This window comes from Ochlerotatus camptorhynchus, unplaced genomic scaffold (assembly GCF_037179485.1).
Source record: "Ochlerotatus camptorhynchus isolate MF236.1 unplaced genomic scaffold, CSIRO-AGI_Acam_v1.1 ptg000211l, whole genome shotgun sequence".
Taxonomy (NCBI): Eukaryota; Metazoa; Arthropoda; class Insecta; order Diptera; family Culicidae; genus Ochlerotatus; species Ochlerotatus camptorhynchus.
In genome coordinates this window covers 255,226-269,739 of record NW_027040701.1, presented here as the reverse complement: position 1 = coordinate 269,739, position 14,514 = coordinate 255,226, and the positions used below count along the sequence as shown (strand labels likewise).

General features: G+C 41.7%; 1 protein-coding gene across 4 annotated transcripts; it reads left to right on the top strand.

Annotated features, from left to right (window-relative positions):
- Window positions 1-3,523: 3,523 nt before the first annotated feature.
- On the top strand, window positions 3,524-14,259 carry Axs (Abnormal X segregation). Of its 4 annotated transcripts, none has more exons than XM_065224449.1 (8): window positions 3,524-3,579; window positions 4,708-4,900; window positions 11,024-11,453; window positions 11,519-11,664; window positions 11,721-12,634; window positions 12,697-13,214; window positions 13,273-13,447; window positions 14,077-14,259. In XM_065224449.1, exons 2-8 carry the CDS (start codon window positions 4,885-4,887, stop codon window positions 14,149-14,151), a joined length of 2,274 nt encoding a protein of 757 aa, XP_065080521.1. In that variant the 5' UTR covers window positions 3,524-3,579; window positions 4,708-4,884; the 3' UTR covers window positions 14,152-14,259. The 4 variants fall into 4 exon arrangements, with proteins under 4 accessions (XP_065080521.1, XP_065080523.1, XP_065080524.1 ...); XM_065224451.1 differs by having other exon boundaries at window positions 13,933-14,259; XM_065224452.1 differs by lacking the exon at window positions 14,077-14,259 and adding an exon at window positions 13,565-13,926.
- The last annotated feature ends 255 nt before the right edge of the window (window positions 14,260-14,514 follow it).

Here is a 14,514-nt window from a genome sequence, read left to right as displayed (position 1 = left end):
CCCCGGGGCTTTGTTGGACTTCATACTTCGGATGGCTGCTTCTATCTCCTGCAATGATGGAGCTTCAGTGTTGACGCGAGTAACGCGCCTCACCCTTGGCGGATCATGCCGAGATGTTGATGGTTGGTTGACCGTTGAAACTTCGAGAACTTATTCAAAGTGCTCAAACCAACGTTCCAATTGGTCAGTGGGGTCGGTGAGCAACTGTCCAGTCGCGTCTTTCACAGGCATCCTTGGGTTCATCCTTGCCCCGCTCAGGCGTCGTGAAACATCATAGAGGAGGCGGATATCGCCAGTTGCTGCGGCTTTCTCCCCTTCATCAGCCAGAGAGTCCACCCACGCTCGCTTGTCCCGTATACAGGAGCGCTTAACTTCCCTCTCTAGAGCCGAATACCGCTGACGGGCCTTGTTCTTGGCTCCGCGGGTCCTTGCTCGCTCTATCGCGGCTTTTGCTTCTCTTCGCTCCTCGATCTTCCTCCAGGTTTCATCGGTGATCCACTCCTTCCTCTGAGTGCGCAGCTCACCCAGGTTGTTCTCGCTTGTTTCAATAAAGGCATTCTTGATGCTCGTCCACTGTTCTTCTACGCTGGAGATGTCCTGAAAATTATTAAATCTCCCTCAAGTTTCCAAAATATTTCTGATGTTTCCTTAAGTTCACTGGAGTTCGCTGGACTTTCCTGAAATTGCAGGGAACAAAAGTTAATGAAACTGTCTTTAATTTATCGAAACTTACTCAAAAGTCGTGACGTTTCTGAGGTTTCAGAACTTCTTAAAAGTTCTTGCAGTTTTCCTGAAGCTAGTGTGGATCCACAATAAAACTCTGGAAGCATCCCTGAAGTTCCGGGGAAGTTGAAAAAGTAGAAGGGTCTGTGCCTAGGGGCACGAACGGAAGCTTGACGTAGGACCGCTAGTGGACGGAATAAATGTGAAGAGCATTAAGTTCTTTTAATTGATCAACTATCTATTATCTCAACTCTTTCCGTTTTTGAATTGTAGGGGTACCAAATTTGTAGTAATCTTTTTCAAAAAGAAAGTTGATTACGAGAATCAATCAAAATCACTTGCACCCCTGCTTCCAAGTTTGTGTGGTCGTTGGGGGCTTGTGGTTATGAATATGGACAAACAAGCACAGATAAATTATATTCCAACTCTTTACTGAAAAGGGCCGTTTTATTGAAGAGGACATCCATGGCCACTTACGCTTGGCGTGTTTAGTGTAGGTGACAGCATCACGGACCTCATTTTCCACGAACAACTTCAGCACACCTCGTAGATCAGACCGGAGATACGTCAGACACTGCCACGGCGAGCCAGACGACGGATGGTGGTTATCTCGAAGAATTTGCGATGACGATTGGCACCTTCTTTGCCACGACCAGTCAATTGTTGCTTGTTGGTTATAGAAAAGTGGACTAGCCACCTTCCTACTGCTGCTATTGCTGACCACGCCGTCCGAAGCGAAAATGAGCTGATACCAGACAGCAGCGCTGCTTTATATCTTTTTAGGTTAAAGCAGAATGATGTGCAACCAAGTGGTAGAAAAGCTACAAAGACTCCTCCCATTATGAGTAGTTTGCTATCAAGTAGCGACACTGGCTATTTTCTTTTTGCTTCCACGGCGAATGAGAACGACCCAAATTTGAGTTTAGTTCACTCATAATCGCCAAAAGTGTAGGAACTCAGCGATGAGTAAATTTGTCTCATGATTTCCTGTGGAAAACCTAAAAAGTCTGCCAGAAAATGAGGAAATTGACGAAAATTTTATTCAGTCTCGGAGTAGTACCAATAGACTGAGTGAATCCAACCATTACTTTTCTCAAATTCGGGAATTATTCCCAGGAAAATCCTGGAAAAACCCGGTCCCAAGCTAATCGATGCACCCCTCGAAACATAATAAAATCCATGAACCCCTCATTTTATCTGTCAAACTTTCATAGCAAATCAAAACAAACATTGTGTAGTACTAGAATTGAGACTAGAATGGGGTACGTGAATCGTTTGCTTGGGACCAAAAGGCTAGTCAAGTAGTGAGTCAATTTTAAATCGTTTATTTTGTATTGATTGTTGTTATTCGTGCGGAACTCGGGATAAATTATAAGTGTTAGTGCAAGAAAACCGTTGAATTTACCCAAAGTTCTGCACTAATACTTGTGCAATTCACAAACGTCAGAGAAGTCTATATGGCAACGCTGCCGTCAATGCCAAGTAATGTAGATTCTCTTCATCGACTTTCTCTTTGCATCCTCACGACCATGTTAAGACATTTACAGCTTATTTCAGCACAGAGATCGATGCAACAAGCTATTATCTGACATTTTATCCAGTGCTGTAAATTTTCATAGCATTCGATTAAAGATGAACCAATATGTACAACCATTCAATCAATTCTGTGTAAGCGAATTCTCACATGACCATAATTTGATGAGCCCCTTTCTCATTCGAAGCTCATTGTCACTGTCATTTGATATAGAGGAAACAGCCCTATTGTTGCGGTACGTTAGCAGCGTTAGAAGCCTATTGTTGTGTATGGAGGTCTCCATACACAACACTAGGCTTCTAACGCTGCTAACGTACCGCAACAATAGGGCTGTTTCCCCTATACTGTTTCTCAAATGAGAATGATCCATGCCATCGTCAAATGACTAAGCAACTGATATCACCCATTCGAAGGAGGTCCCCTTTGATAGCGAATAGCAGAATAGAAGTTTCAAATGATTTTAGAACTTACAGCACTGTTTTATACTACAAACATGACAAGAAACAGTTCAGTACTGTAGGAGTTCGGTCGTATTCGACCAAATGTTACGAACCCATCATTAGGATGGTTTGAATAAAATTAATTGGATCAACAGAATGAATGCCAGTTAGTCTATATATTTCAAATGTGAACTGTTCGAATGTTTACATATAAAAAGGCCTTTCAATAAACATCTATTTTTAGTTAATACTTGAACTCACAACAAGAGACTAGTGTTTTTATTTTACATACCCCGCGTCGAAAGAAGTCCCTAAAGTGAACAAAGCTAAAAGTACCAAAGCTATCAACGAAAAAGAAAGTCGATGAAGAGAATCGATCAATGTTACTTAGGACCTAATGCATTCTTTAGCTTCACATGTTATAATATAAGTTACACCGAAAACTTTGCCCTATAATTAACTTCTACCCATCATATCGTCATGCAATACTGTTACAACTCAATGTTTTGTCAATCCACCGCTAGAGGAATTTTGATTTTTGTATGCTCTTAACCGATAAAACGGAAAAAAATGGGAAATATTAAGTTGTGACAGCATTGCATGAACCCGACGATATCTTGATAAACGATAGCCGGCCGCGGATCAACCGCTAGTCTCGATTTCTCACGCGTTGTAAGTTGAGAGAAACTCGCTGCCGCTGGATTCAGAGTGTTCTCAGAGCGCCGACCTCTCTCCGAATTTTCCTCCTCACCGCGTTTGGATCTCAGCAGAGCTGCTCAGCTGTTTGTGACAGTCGCATCTTTTTCTCGTCGCCAGTGAGCTTCTAGTCACCGAGTCAATCGCAAGCATTGTTCCATCGTGATGTGTTAAGCTACCCGAAGTGTGAGTAAGCCAAGCCGTACTTCCCTTTCTGGCATACGGGAGTAGGTGGTGAGATCTGAATTACTGCTTTATAAGTACATTTTAAGAATTTTCAATGCGTTGAATCAGATTCGTCGTCCTCGGTTGAACGGAGCTGTAATAGAAGCGAACAGTGACTGTGTGATAGTTGAATAAGTTCTGCGATAAGTGCGAGACCGATTTGCGGTTTTATGGTTGTGGTGCATTCTTCTTCCTAGCATCGTATACAGTAGCTGACGTGGGTTGATTTGGGGGGGTTTCTTTTTTTACCACTATATTTTAAAACACAGGAAGGGAATGTCCACTGGCAGCAGTTGGCAGCAATTCGATTTGAATTATGTGAAATTAATAATTGCGAAATAGAGTTGTTTACTGGCAATCGACACGGTAAAGGTGTTAATAGCTAGGCCTCCGTTGATATATCCCACGTTGGCAGCCGGTTGCGAGTTCTAGAAGAAAAAGAAAGTTCGGCAAACGACAATCAGCTGAGCTGTGATGTGGGTCGTTTGACGGGTGACATGTGTTATGCGTTTACACACCTGGTTTGACGATGGGAAACCGTATTTGCGGATAAGTGGTTCAATTTAATTATAGTGAGGAATTGTTGATGAACCGTAAGAAGCTATATTAAAATATGCGGTTATATAAATATACTTTTTTTCTGTATAACAATCTCGTGAAGGCGAGAACTGCAGTGGCAGTTCTATTGGATAGTACACGGCTAATAAGATCGACCCAAATTTGAGGTTTGTTTATTCATAATCGCAGAAAACGCAGGATTTCAGCGAAGATGAAATTTGGCTCTTGTGGAAAACCTAAAAAATCTGCCGGAAAATGAGGATAATTGACTAATTGAATTACTCAGTCTAGAAGTTGTTCCAATAGACTGAGTGAATCCAATCTTGACTTTTCTCATATTCGGGAGTGTTTTTTTTTTGAAAAATCTGGAAAACCGCAGAAAAATTTACTCACCACTGAGCTTCTGCAATTTTTGTGATTTATGAGTAAACTGAACTAAAAGTTGTGCGATCTCATTGGTCGTGTAATACATATGTGCAATCGAATGTTTACCTACAACAAAATGAAAACATTAAATTTTCTGTTTTGCAGCATCATCTCATCAGAGTGAGCAGTGAGAGCGGTGGCGTACGAAGGTGAAGGTCGTTACCGTCGGTTCACGCGTGAAGCAGTTGAACAGCTGTTTGATTGCTGCACAGTATAGGGTAGATAGCTAAGCCGGAGCTTTACAAGCAGGAGATAAGAGATGATAGATATTAGCTGAGCAAGATGGAAGACATAAAAGGTAAGAAATTAACACTTATGTGGCAAGGTGGCAAATAAGCTTGGTATATTTTCTGGAAACCTTTTAAGAGGGTTTAGTTTAGTGTCATTTTCAGGAACCACAAAGGTATCTTTTTTATTGATTTTCAATACATAATATACAATGGGTTCAATCCCAGCCGAGGTCAGTGGGATTTTTCTGAGGCATTAAAATCTCTGGTCACGTCTTCCTTTGGATGGGAAGTAAAGCCGTTGGCCCGGCCCATGTGTGTTGAATTGGTACGATATCCTACGCAGGTGTGGAAGCTGCCTTCCTGCACATTCGATTGCCGTCATTGGATGGCAATCGATGTCCGTCGGTGATTGGCACCAGATTGCGGAACAGAGACCGATGTTAAATGAAGGAATGTAGAAGAATAATATACAATGTATGTCATAATGAGCGTGAAGTGTGAATCATGGTGGGTATATAAATGGTGATACAGCTTTGTCACTATATAGGCGAGGAGGTCGCGGGGTGGAAAAGTGCGGTTTTAGAGCAAATTGTAAACAAACTCGGTCGCTGTCCCATACATAAATCCAACATGGCTGAATTATGAATGACCATTAGAACACCTATATGTAGTCACCTTGGTGTGAATATTCACTGATCATAACATTGCGACTCCCTGAATATGAAATTGACAGGTTTTATGTGTCAAACACGCACTCTATAGTTTCCTCTTGTAACATACATCTAATGGTTTCATAGTTCCGAAAATCATTTTTTTTTATAGCTAAAGAAATGGCAGCAACCTTGAGTATGATACTCCTAATCCTTGGTCTCTTTACTATTTTCATGTTATACCTACTCTGGGTACTGGGTTTTTGAACTGCGGATCTCCCAGTAATCAGATCAGTTACTTAACCGATAATCGAACTAACAGTAAAGACAAAGATGACATGAATCGTCAAACAATACAGTCTGTTCAGTTATTTATCAAATCATTTTGAAACTGGAATAACTGATCAGCTCAGTAATTATGATTAACACAATACCGGCTGATTAGAATCATTAAGATCGCGAACAATTTAAGGAATATATACTTTATTGGTTGAACATTGGTTAATAACATGAAGAATATTTTTCCGTAAATTTTGAGATAACGCTATCCACTATCAATTGACATCTTCTTTCATATTATGCGATAAAACTATGAACTTTGATCATGAAAAATGTGAAAACAATGGAGATGGAAAATTCACTCTTCGGAATAACAGCTGAACAGTGCAAATCCTATTGATATGTGGCGATCTTTTCCAACGAATAGAGAATTGCCTTAAAAGCTACCATGAAGATTGTGCTCTCTGGGTTACCGATTTTCGAGTACGATAAACTAGCAGCAGAACTCGAAAAGAACGATATTCGTCCTTGGGAGATGAAACTGCTGTCCGAAACTGATGATGGCAATAGCGTACTTTATCTACTACATTTCGATAAAGGACACATTAAACTTAACAAACTGCGTGAAGTTCGACACCAATTCAATGTAATAGTGTGGTGGCGTTATTACTTTAAAAAGAAAAGTGATGTGATTCAATGCTACCGTTGTCAAAGATTCGGTCACGGTAGTCGCCACTGCAATATGATTGCACGCTGTGTCAAATGTGGCAAAAAGCATACATTGAGCTCTTGCCATCTACCCAAGAAAGGTCAACTGCGGAGATCAACTTACAGTAGAAGTTGAAGTGTGCAAATTTCCAACACGGCGAACTTTAAGGAATGTCCGTACCGGAATGACTTCCTTAAGCAGCAGGAGCAGAAAAACTCACGTCGCCAAACTGATAAAACAAAAGAATCTCCCCGCCCCTCTCCACGCGTCGCTCCAGGTTTATCATTCGCCGATGCCAGCGCTAGGACGCTAAAACCTCCTTCTGCCACCAATGATGGGCTATTCACCATTGCTGAGTTCCTTGGTTTGGCCAGGAAGATGTACACTTGTTTCAGTAAGTGTACGACCAAAGAACAACAATTTCTCGCTCTCTACGAGCTGATGTTGAAGTATATTTATCATCACTAAGCCCCGTAACGTGGGTAGATCACCTTTTCGTGGTACGTTACGGGATGTAAGATCTACCACCGATTCCTAGTCCCGACTACTTCAAACTAGGGGAACAGGATGTTTCAGTAATCAAAGGAACACATCTTAGTCCTTGTTACTTTTTATGTCTTGTTGATAGTGACAAGACTCGGCTTTGTCCACCGAGGATGATCTTGAAACAATGAAAAATTGAGTTAGTTAGTCTTCATCTATGTGATTCCTAATCTTTTATTCGTTGTTCCCTAATTTGAAGTGGTTAAGACTAGGGTTCTGGTGCATGGTCATTATCGGTGTCATACCTTAATTTTGTTGCTAAGGAATCCAATTTTGACTGACAAAGGGGCGCGCCTTTGGAGGGTATAAATAGCGGGACCTTCCAATTAGAGTTGGATCCTTGCGATAAATGTGAGAAAGACAACTGTAAAAAAATCGAATACTTCATCATTTCTCAATAGTGGTGGAATACGACATGCACTAAACTAAGGACACGGGATATACTACAATAGATCAAATTACTGGTCGCGGTGGTGTTAGGTCCCGAACAGAGGGAAAAAAACATAACTCATTTCCAGAAACTTAAAGCACAGACAAACGACATAACTCTTAAGGCCTGTATAGAGATCGAAACGAAGCGAAAATATCATACAAAATACTACATTTTTCACCTGCGTGAAAAACGCAATTGGCAAATATTTCACTTCGCTTTGAACAGATACCTACGATCCAAGCAAAATTGAATTTTGTGGATCGCATATTTTTCGCTTACGTTTACTATTTTCACGCATGCAGAGCTCGCGAAAAGAGCAGCAGCTAAGCGAAAAGTTGACGTTTCGAGAAAGAGCGTATCTGTCAAATTTACACTTCACCGGAGGTAAACTGAAGCCCTACAGTAAAAGTATGGACGTCTGTCAAAAGTTGTTCCAATCGAACCGTCAAAATGCACCGCTTTGCACGATTGGAACAGCTTTTTTCAGTTTTGTGGTGGCAGTCGTCCATATTTTTACTGTAGGGCTTTAAGGTAAACTTATCGATTTCGTTTCACATGAACTGTACACGGCAAATGAGAACAACCCAAATTTGAGCTTAGTTCACTCAAAATCGCCAGGTGTTTCCAGGATTTTCCAGGGGAAAATTCCTGAATTCGAGAAAAGTAAAGATTGGATTCACTCAGTCTATTGGTACTACTCCGAGACTGAATAAAATTTTCATCAATTTCCTCATTTTCCGGTAGATTTTTTATGTTTTCCAAAGGAAACCATGGGACAAATTTTACTCAGCGCTGAGGCGATTATGAGTGAACTAAATTCAAATTTGGGTTGTTCTTCGCCGTGTAAACTGCGAAAAAAGGAAACTGGAAAATTGTCCATAAAAATGTTTCCACAACTTTTTTCACTACACGCAAAAAAACCGTTCTGGTATTCGTGAACAAAAAATCACGAAAGCATGAACTGCTACACAGAAAAAAAAAGTTGTTGAATATTACATCGAAACTGCTGCAACCAGGTCAATCCATCGGTTGTGTAAAATAACGTTGTTTTGCGAACAAAATTACATTCATTGATGTAATATTGTATCTGCTTTTTGCTATTACATCATTATTTCATACATCAGCTTGAATTACATTGATCGGTATTACATTTTTTTTGCTGTGTAGTTCATTTGAATTCATGACTTAGTTCCCGTAAACGTGATCGAGTAAATAAAATTTTCATGAAATAAATCCCAAATCCATGAACTTAAGTCACGCCTATTCAGCGCGACCATCGATTTCATAACGCTACAGAAAACACAAAATAAAATCATGATTTCGTGATCCATGAACCCATGTGATTTTCGTCCCTGAAATCGTGAGCTTGGATCACATGCAATGCTGCAACTGTCATTTTCAGTTGTTGTTGATTTTATCATTATAGAGATTATTAGTGAGTGAGCTGTAACCGTTTGATCACAAGTTCATAGATTTTTGTCATTTATATTATATATTGAGAACCTTCAAGTTTCTTATGCAAGAAGAGCAGTATACCACAGAAGTGATAGGGTTCTGTACCGCTGTGAAAATGTTGTGCCGTTACGTTATGTCCACCATAGAGCTACAAACAACTATACAAAACAAGGCTGACATCCCTAAGGAAAATTTGGAGAAAGAACGGCTATTGCCCAAAATCGGCCTCTTTCAATATCAGGCGTCCGTGTGCTAAGACGCATTTCAATTTGCTAAGTGCAGTGGTTGGTGTTTTGAACGATAACCAGGAGAACCCCCCATCCCCCCTTGCAGCAGCTAGCGTGCGCTAGGGAAATTTAACGTACAGGTAGCTAAATACCCTGCACCAAAAACCGTAGATTAATTACGTATGCATCCGATAGGACCTCTTTTTATGTGTTATTTCTTAAAAAGGTCATCCGTCAGCACACGGCCGGCTCGGGAAATTGGAAACAGTTTCCGAGCCTACTTGTTAAGGACCGAAACAATATTATCTGGCCAAACGTAGGCCATAATCGCAAAGGAGTTTTCCCTTCTCGGCTTGACCAAGGTGGCACCGCCGGAGCGTTAAGTACCCAACTAACATTTTCAGCTTTATAAGCCAACTTTTCCAGCATTGTGCTGTAAAGTAGCTGAAACAACGCTGCAGATACAGCTACAAGCAGAAGCTAGCAAAATAGTTTTGGAGAGCGTTTTCTCAACTTTCTCACAACCATTATTCAATTTGTCAGTCGCACTGAATAACGTCAGCCAATAAACGCTAATGTCACTTCTATACACATACTAATCAACTTTCAACTTTTAGCTGCGAAACAAAGCTAACAAAGTGAATATATTACTCATTTGATGGCTTCTACACAACCAACAACTCTTACTGAATAACATAAACATCAAAAGTGCTTTTTCAATTACTAAACAACCTGTAGTCAGCTAATTAACTGTGTTAGTGCTACTTAGGAAGCAATTTTACAGTCAACGAGGTTTATTTTTAGACGTATGCAGTTCTACAGCTTTTACTCTGCTCCTTTACAAAGCTGAAGTAACTAGTCGAGAAAAGTGATTCATGTGCACTATTATAAAGCCTCTACTCAACGGTATTATTGTAGAAAGTCATGTATATTTGTTAACGTCATTTCAAAGTGTTGGCCTAGCGCATTTGGTAGTGTCAAGGTTTGCCAATGCGGTCGTCTCAAGTTCGATTCCAGGTTCCGGCGCAGGGTAAATAATTTGGTGGTGTGCTTATAACTAATTTCGAATAATTTGATTCGCATAGCAAAATAAACTCAATCAATTCGTCCAACAAAAAAAGCGTAAATAATATTTAACCCGGCTTCAAGAGAAAGCTGTGTAGTGATTATTGGATACCTGGGCAAAAGGTTGAGTAAGCGCCTTTCAAGTTCACACACAACTAAACAGCAGGATAACAGCTGTATAGAAGCGTTAATGGATATGCAATAAGAGCTTGTCACAACCGTCCCAACAGCCATAAGTAGCTGACTAAGTTCGCCAGATTTGCTTGTATAGAGGTTGAGTAAAGGTTTCCTCATACCGTATAACATTTAAATACAGCTTGAGGCTGTATACCCAACTAACATTTTTTGCAATGTAAACGCTTTACTCATACCATTTATACAGCCTCAAGCTGTATTAAAATGTTATATGATATGTAATAATAGGCAGTATAGTAGTTTACCTGCATTTCTAATAGTTCAGTTTCGTCTCACAACTCCTCGCAGAACTTTTGGGTGAGATTTTCCAAAACTCAATCGCTTCGACCAGGCGGCCCCAACCCGCCGTGGCCCAATCGGCTGAGACTCCGAAGGCAGCCGAAGAATTACATCAGAAAACGGTACGCGTTCGCCGCAAGCGCCCAATCTCCCGAGCCTGGCATCTGATGAGTAGTTCTTGCAAATTGAGTAGGTAGAAGGATTTTGGGTTGCGCAATCTAGACGGAATCAATTCACTAATCCTTCACATATGATTGGATTTTTTTTTACTGGCACTATGGTTGTGAATAACTGCGAAGATTTGTTGTTTAAGTCATTCGAGTGGTAATGGTTGTATTTCGTTTTTTTCTCGGCAGACAAACTGATTCCCAACATCCACTTTGCCAATGACGACGAGGAGGAGTTCAACGAGGAGATCGGAAGTCAGCGGAAGCCAACGATCCCATCCATGCGGCAGCGGAACTCGCAGATTCATGCCTTGGAAAATTTGGACCACCTTGAGGAGGAGGAGAAGCTCAACGAGTTCCGGTCGGCTCTGAAGGGTGGTAACAACAAAAAGGGGGTTACGTTTGGCGATGGCGCACGGAAAAGAGCTGTGCTGACCCGAACTCCTGATCTCAGCAGTAGCAATAGTGAGGATTTTGAGAAGTTCGGTGATTCGTTTATGGTGCTGGAGTTTAACGAGAGCGCCGAGACGGAAACAATCCAATGGATCATCGACAAGATCCGTGGGAGGAAGATCGATGGTGGGGCCGAATTGATGGTGCGGAAGGAACCATTTACCAAGTATGGGGGGATTGTTTTTGGTTAGGATGTTCAAGAATTTTCAGAACATAGTTTTAATTTCACAGAGAAACTCAGACTCTTACTCTGCACATATCAGCTACCCAGATGAAGTTCCTGGAGATTGCGGACGATATGGGCTTCATGAAGCGAACCAAGACTGGAATAATTAGGAATTTCAACGTAGCTTGTTTGGATGACTTCTTCTACGATGGTATTGCTTTATTTGGTTTTCAAATCCGACCACTATAACTACATTTACCGTTTTAGAAAACATGACCTTGGAAGATATCTTGACCCCAGCAGATCGTCAGATTATTATCAAGCATGCCCTGGAGAACATTCGTGCCTCGGAGAATGAGCATCACATCCCGGGAACGAAGATGCAACTCTACCACGGTCAGTCGATCATCCAAGCTGCCCTGCGGGTTGAAATTGTCACAAACTTTTACTCACTGCACGACAAGTCAAATCTACGTAAGCTGCGCCATGTTTGGATCAAGCCGAACAAACATCAGCCGATCGACGAGATTAGGGATTATTTCGGTGAAAGTGTGGGGATGTATTTCTCCTTCCTGGGCTTCTACACGTACGCTTTGGTCGTACCGACTGTGCTAGGCCTGTTGCAGATGTTGCTTTCCGAAGAAACGGAAACCGTCCCATTCTTCTGTGTCTTCTACGTTGTCTGGATAAAGGTCTTCCTGGAGCTGTGGAAGCGAAAGAGTTCGGCCCATGCGTACCGATGGGGAACGATCACGATGACCAATCTGGATGAACCTCGAGTCGGCTACTACGGGAAACTAGGGAGGGATCCAATCACCGGCAAGATCACTCCACAGTATCCAAAGTGGAAAACCTACGTCCAGATGTACTGTGTAACGGCACCGCTAATCATATTTTGTATTTCGATCGCCGGTTTCGTAACGATCTTCCAGTTCTACGTGGAAAGCTATCTGGCTGAGCTGTTCGGCATCGATTCTTACATTATGTACGTGCCATCGATCGTGAACGCGATCTACATTGCCATTTCGACGATAGCGTATGATCGGTTGGCCACTTATTTGACGGACAAGGAGAACCATCGGACTCAGAGTCAGTACGAGCGGCATCGCGTCAACAAGCTGATTGTGCTGGAGTTCGTTAACAACTTCCTGTGTCTGTTTTACATTGCCTTCATTTTGCAGGTTAGTAATCAGTGGTGAGGTGGCATCACGTAGGTCGTCATCGTTCTTAATGGTTGTTTCAGGACATGAAAATGCTTAAAACTCAACTGATGATGCAGTTGATCGTGCTTCAGTTTGTGCAAAATGTGCTGGAAAATCTGCTGCCCTACCTTAAGAAGAAGGTAGCTCTGATCTCGATCAAGCTGTTCGTAAAGTCCAACTACGAGCGAATGCAAATTGCCTTCGTTGAGTTTGATCAAATGGGCATCCAATCGCTGGACGACGACGACCATCGGATACTGAGGCACAAGAAGGAATGCGGCATGGAGGAATACAACACGTACGACGACTACCTGGAGCTATACATCCAGTTCGGTTACGTAGTGCTGTTCTCGTCCGTTGCTCCGCTGACTGCATTCTGGGCGATTCTGAACAATGTGATCGAGATCCGGTTGGATGCGTACAAGTTGTGTATGTTCTTCAAACGACCATTCGCCAGAAGGACCAAGAACATCGGTGCGTGGCAGTTAGCATTCGAAACGCTGGCTATCATTTCGATTATGACCAACTGTGGAATTTTGTACCTTTCACCACAGATGAGGTTGGTGTTTCACACTTATAGTTCTTTAGGCAGCTCAACAAATTCATCCTATTTTCAGGGAACTGGCTACCAATGTAAGCTCGGAAGCGTACGCCTTCACTTTCCTAGTCATCGAACACGTCCTGCTCGGACTGACGTGGTTCATCTATAAAGCCATCCCGGATACTCCCCTGTGGGTGCGGGTCGCACTGGCCAAGGCCGATTACGAGTCCCGGCAGGCGTTGAAGCGGGAGGTACGTTGTTTGGTTTGAATTTTTACCTACCGTTTGTGCTTCCATTGCGTAACAAGCCGTTGAAGTAGTTGAATAGAGTGTTTTTTTTTTAATTTTTCCCTTGACGTTCTTTTTCAGGACTAGAGACGCACGACACCCATAGAAACAAAAGCTGCATTTTCCGTGTCATAGCCAACACTTTTGAAACTCTTTGTGCCTACACATTTTACAAAACCAGTATTTTCAGTACAATAATCGTTTCATCAAATACAAACACAAAATTGCCATTGCTAATACTACTCGCAAGCCAACAAATGTGTGATACAAGCATTAACCGAGAAAGTACGTACTAACAATCGTTTGCGTTTTGCTTGGGTTTCCCCCGTACTTACCCTGATGTGTTTGTCACTGATCTACAGTCAAAATTCGTTCCGTGTTCAATGTTCCATGTTCCAGTTAACTTTGCCAAATATACAACCTCAGATCAATCATGTTTAATTCAACAGCGAGCTGAGCGATGCCTCGACTGTAGCAACGACGGCTGATTTACTGATTTTGACGGTAGATTGACAAGCAACACACAAACAAACGTGTGTGTGATAGGATTTTTTAGACTGAATTTTAACCTTTTAAATCTTACGACCGAACAGAATGCGCAAAGATCTCGGAATCTACTGTTTCGGCGCTTCCGGAGTGTGTACGATTCGCACTCGATGCTGACGTAGGATCCTGCGTTGGTAATGCTCAATGGATTGGTATTTTTGTTATCTAAAGTTTTAATTTAATGCGCACAGATTGAGCGTGAAAAGCAGACGGTTTGTAAATATTGTAGGGTTTTTAAATAAAGCATGGTTCGTTGAACTAGCAATTGTATGCTCGGTGGCTCTGATCGTCCGAAAGTCCTTATAATGATCATTAATATAAGCAAAATTTATGTCCGGAAAAAAAAACAAATAAGCTATTATAACGAAGACAACATATCAAGAAGACTGGCAACTCTACAATTTTCTCATACGACCGCTATGAGACCGGCACAATCGCGTCATCTGGCGCAAAAAGGAAAATGCTTCGAACGAATTGGATGTCAA

What these genes read in the sequence shown, in the direction of transcription:
- Axs (XM_065224449.1), top strand. An exon ending in GGATGACTTCTTCTACGATG is followed by an intron (nt 11,665 to 11,720) that starts GTATTGCTTTAT and finishes TTACCGTTTTAG; the next exon opens with AAAACATGACCTTGGAAGAT. An exon ending in GGCAGGCGTTGAAGCGGGAG is followed by an intron (nt 13,448 to 14,076) that starts GTACGTTGTTTG and finishes ACGACCGAACAG; the next exon opens with AATGCGCAAAGATCTCGGAA.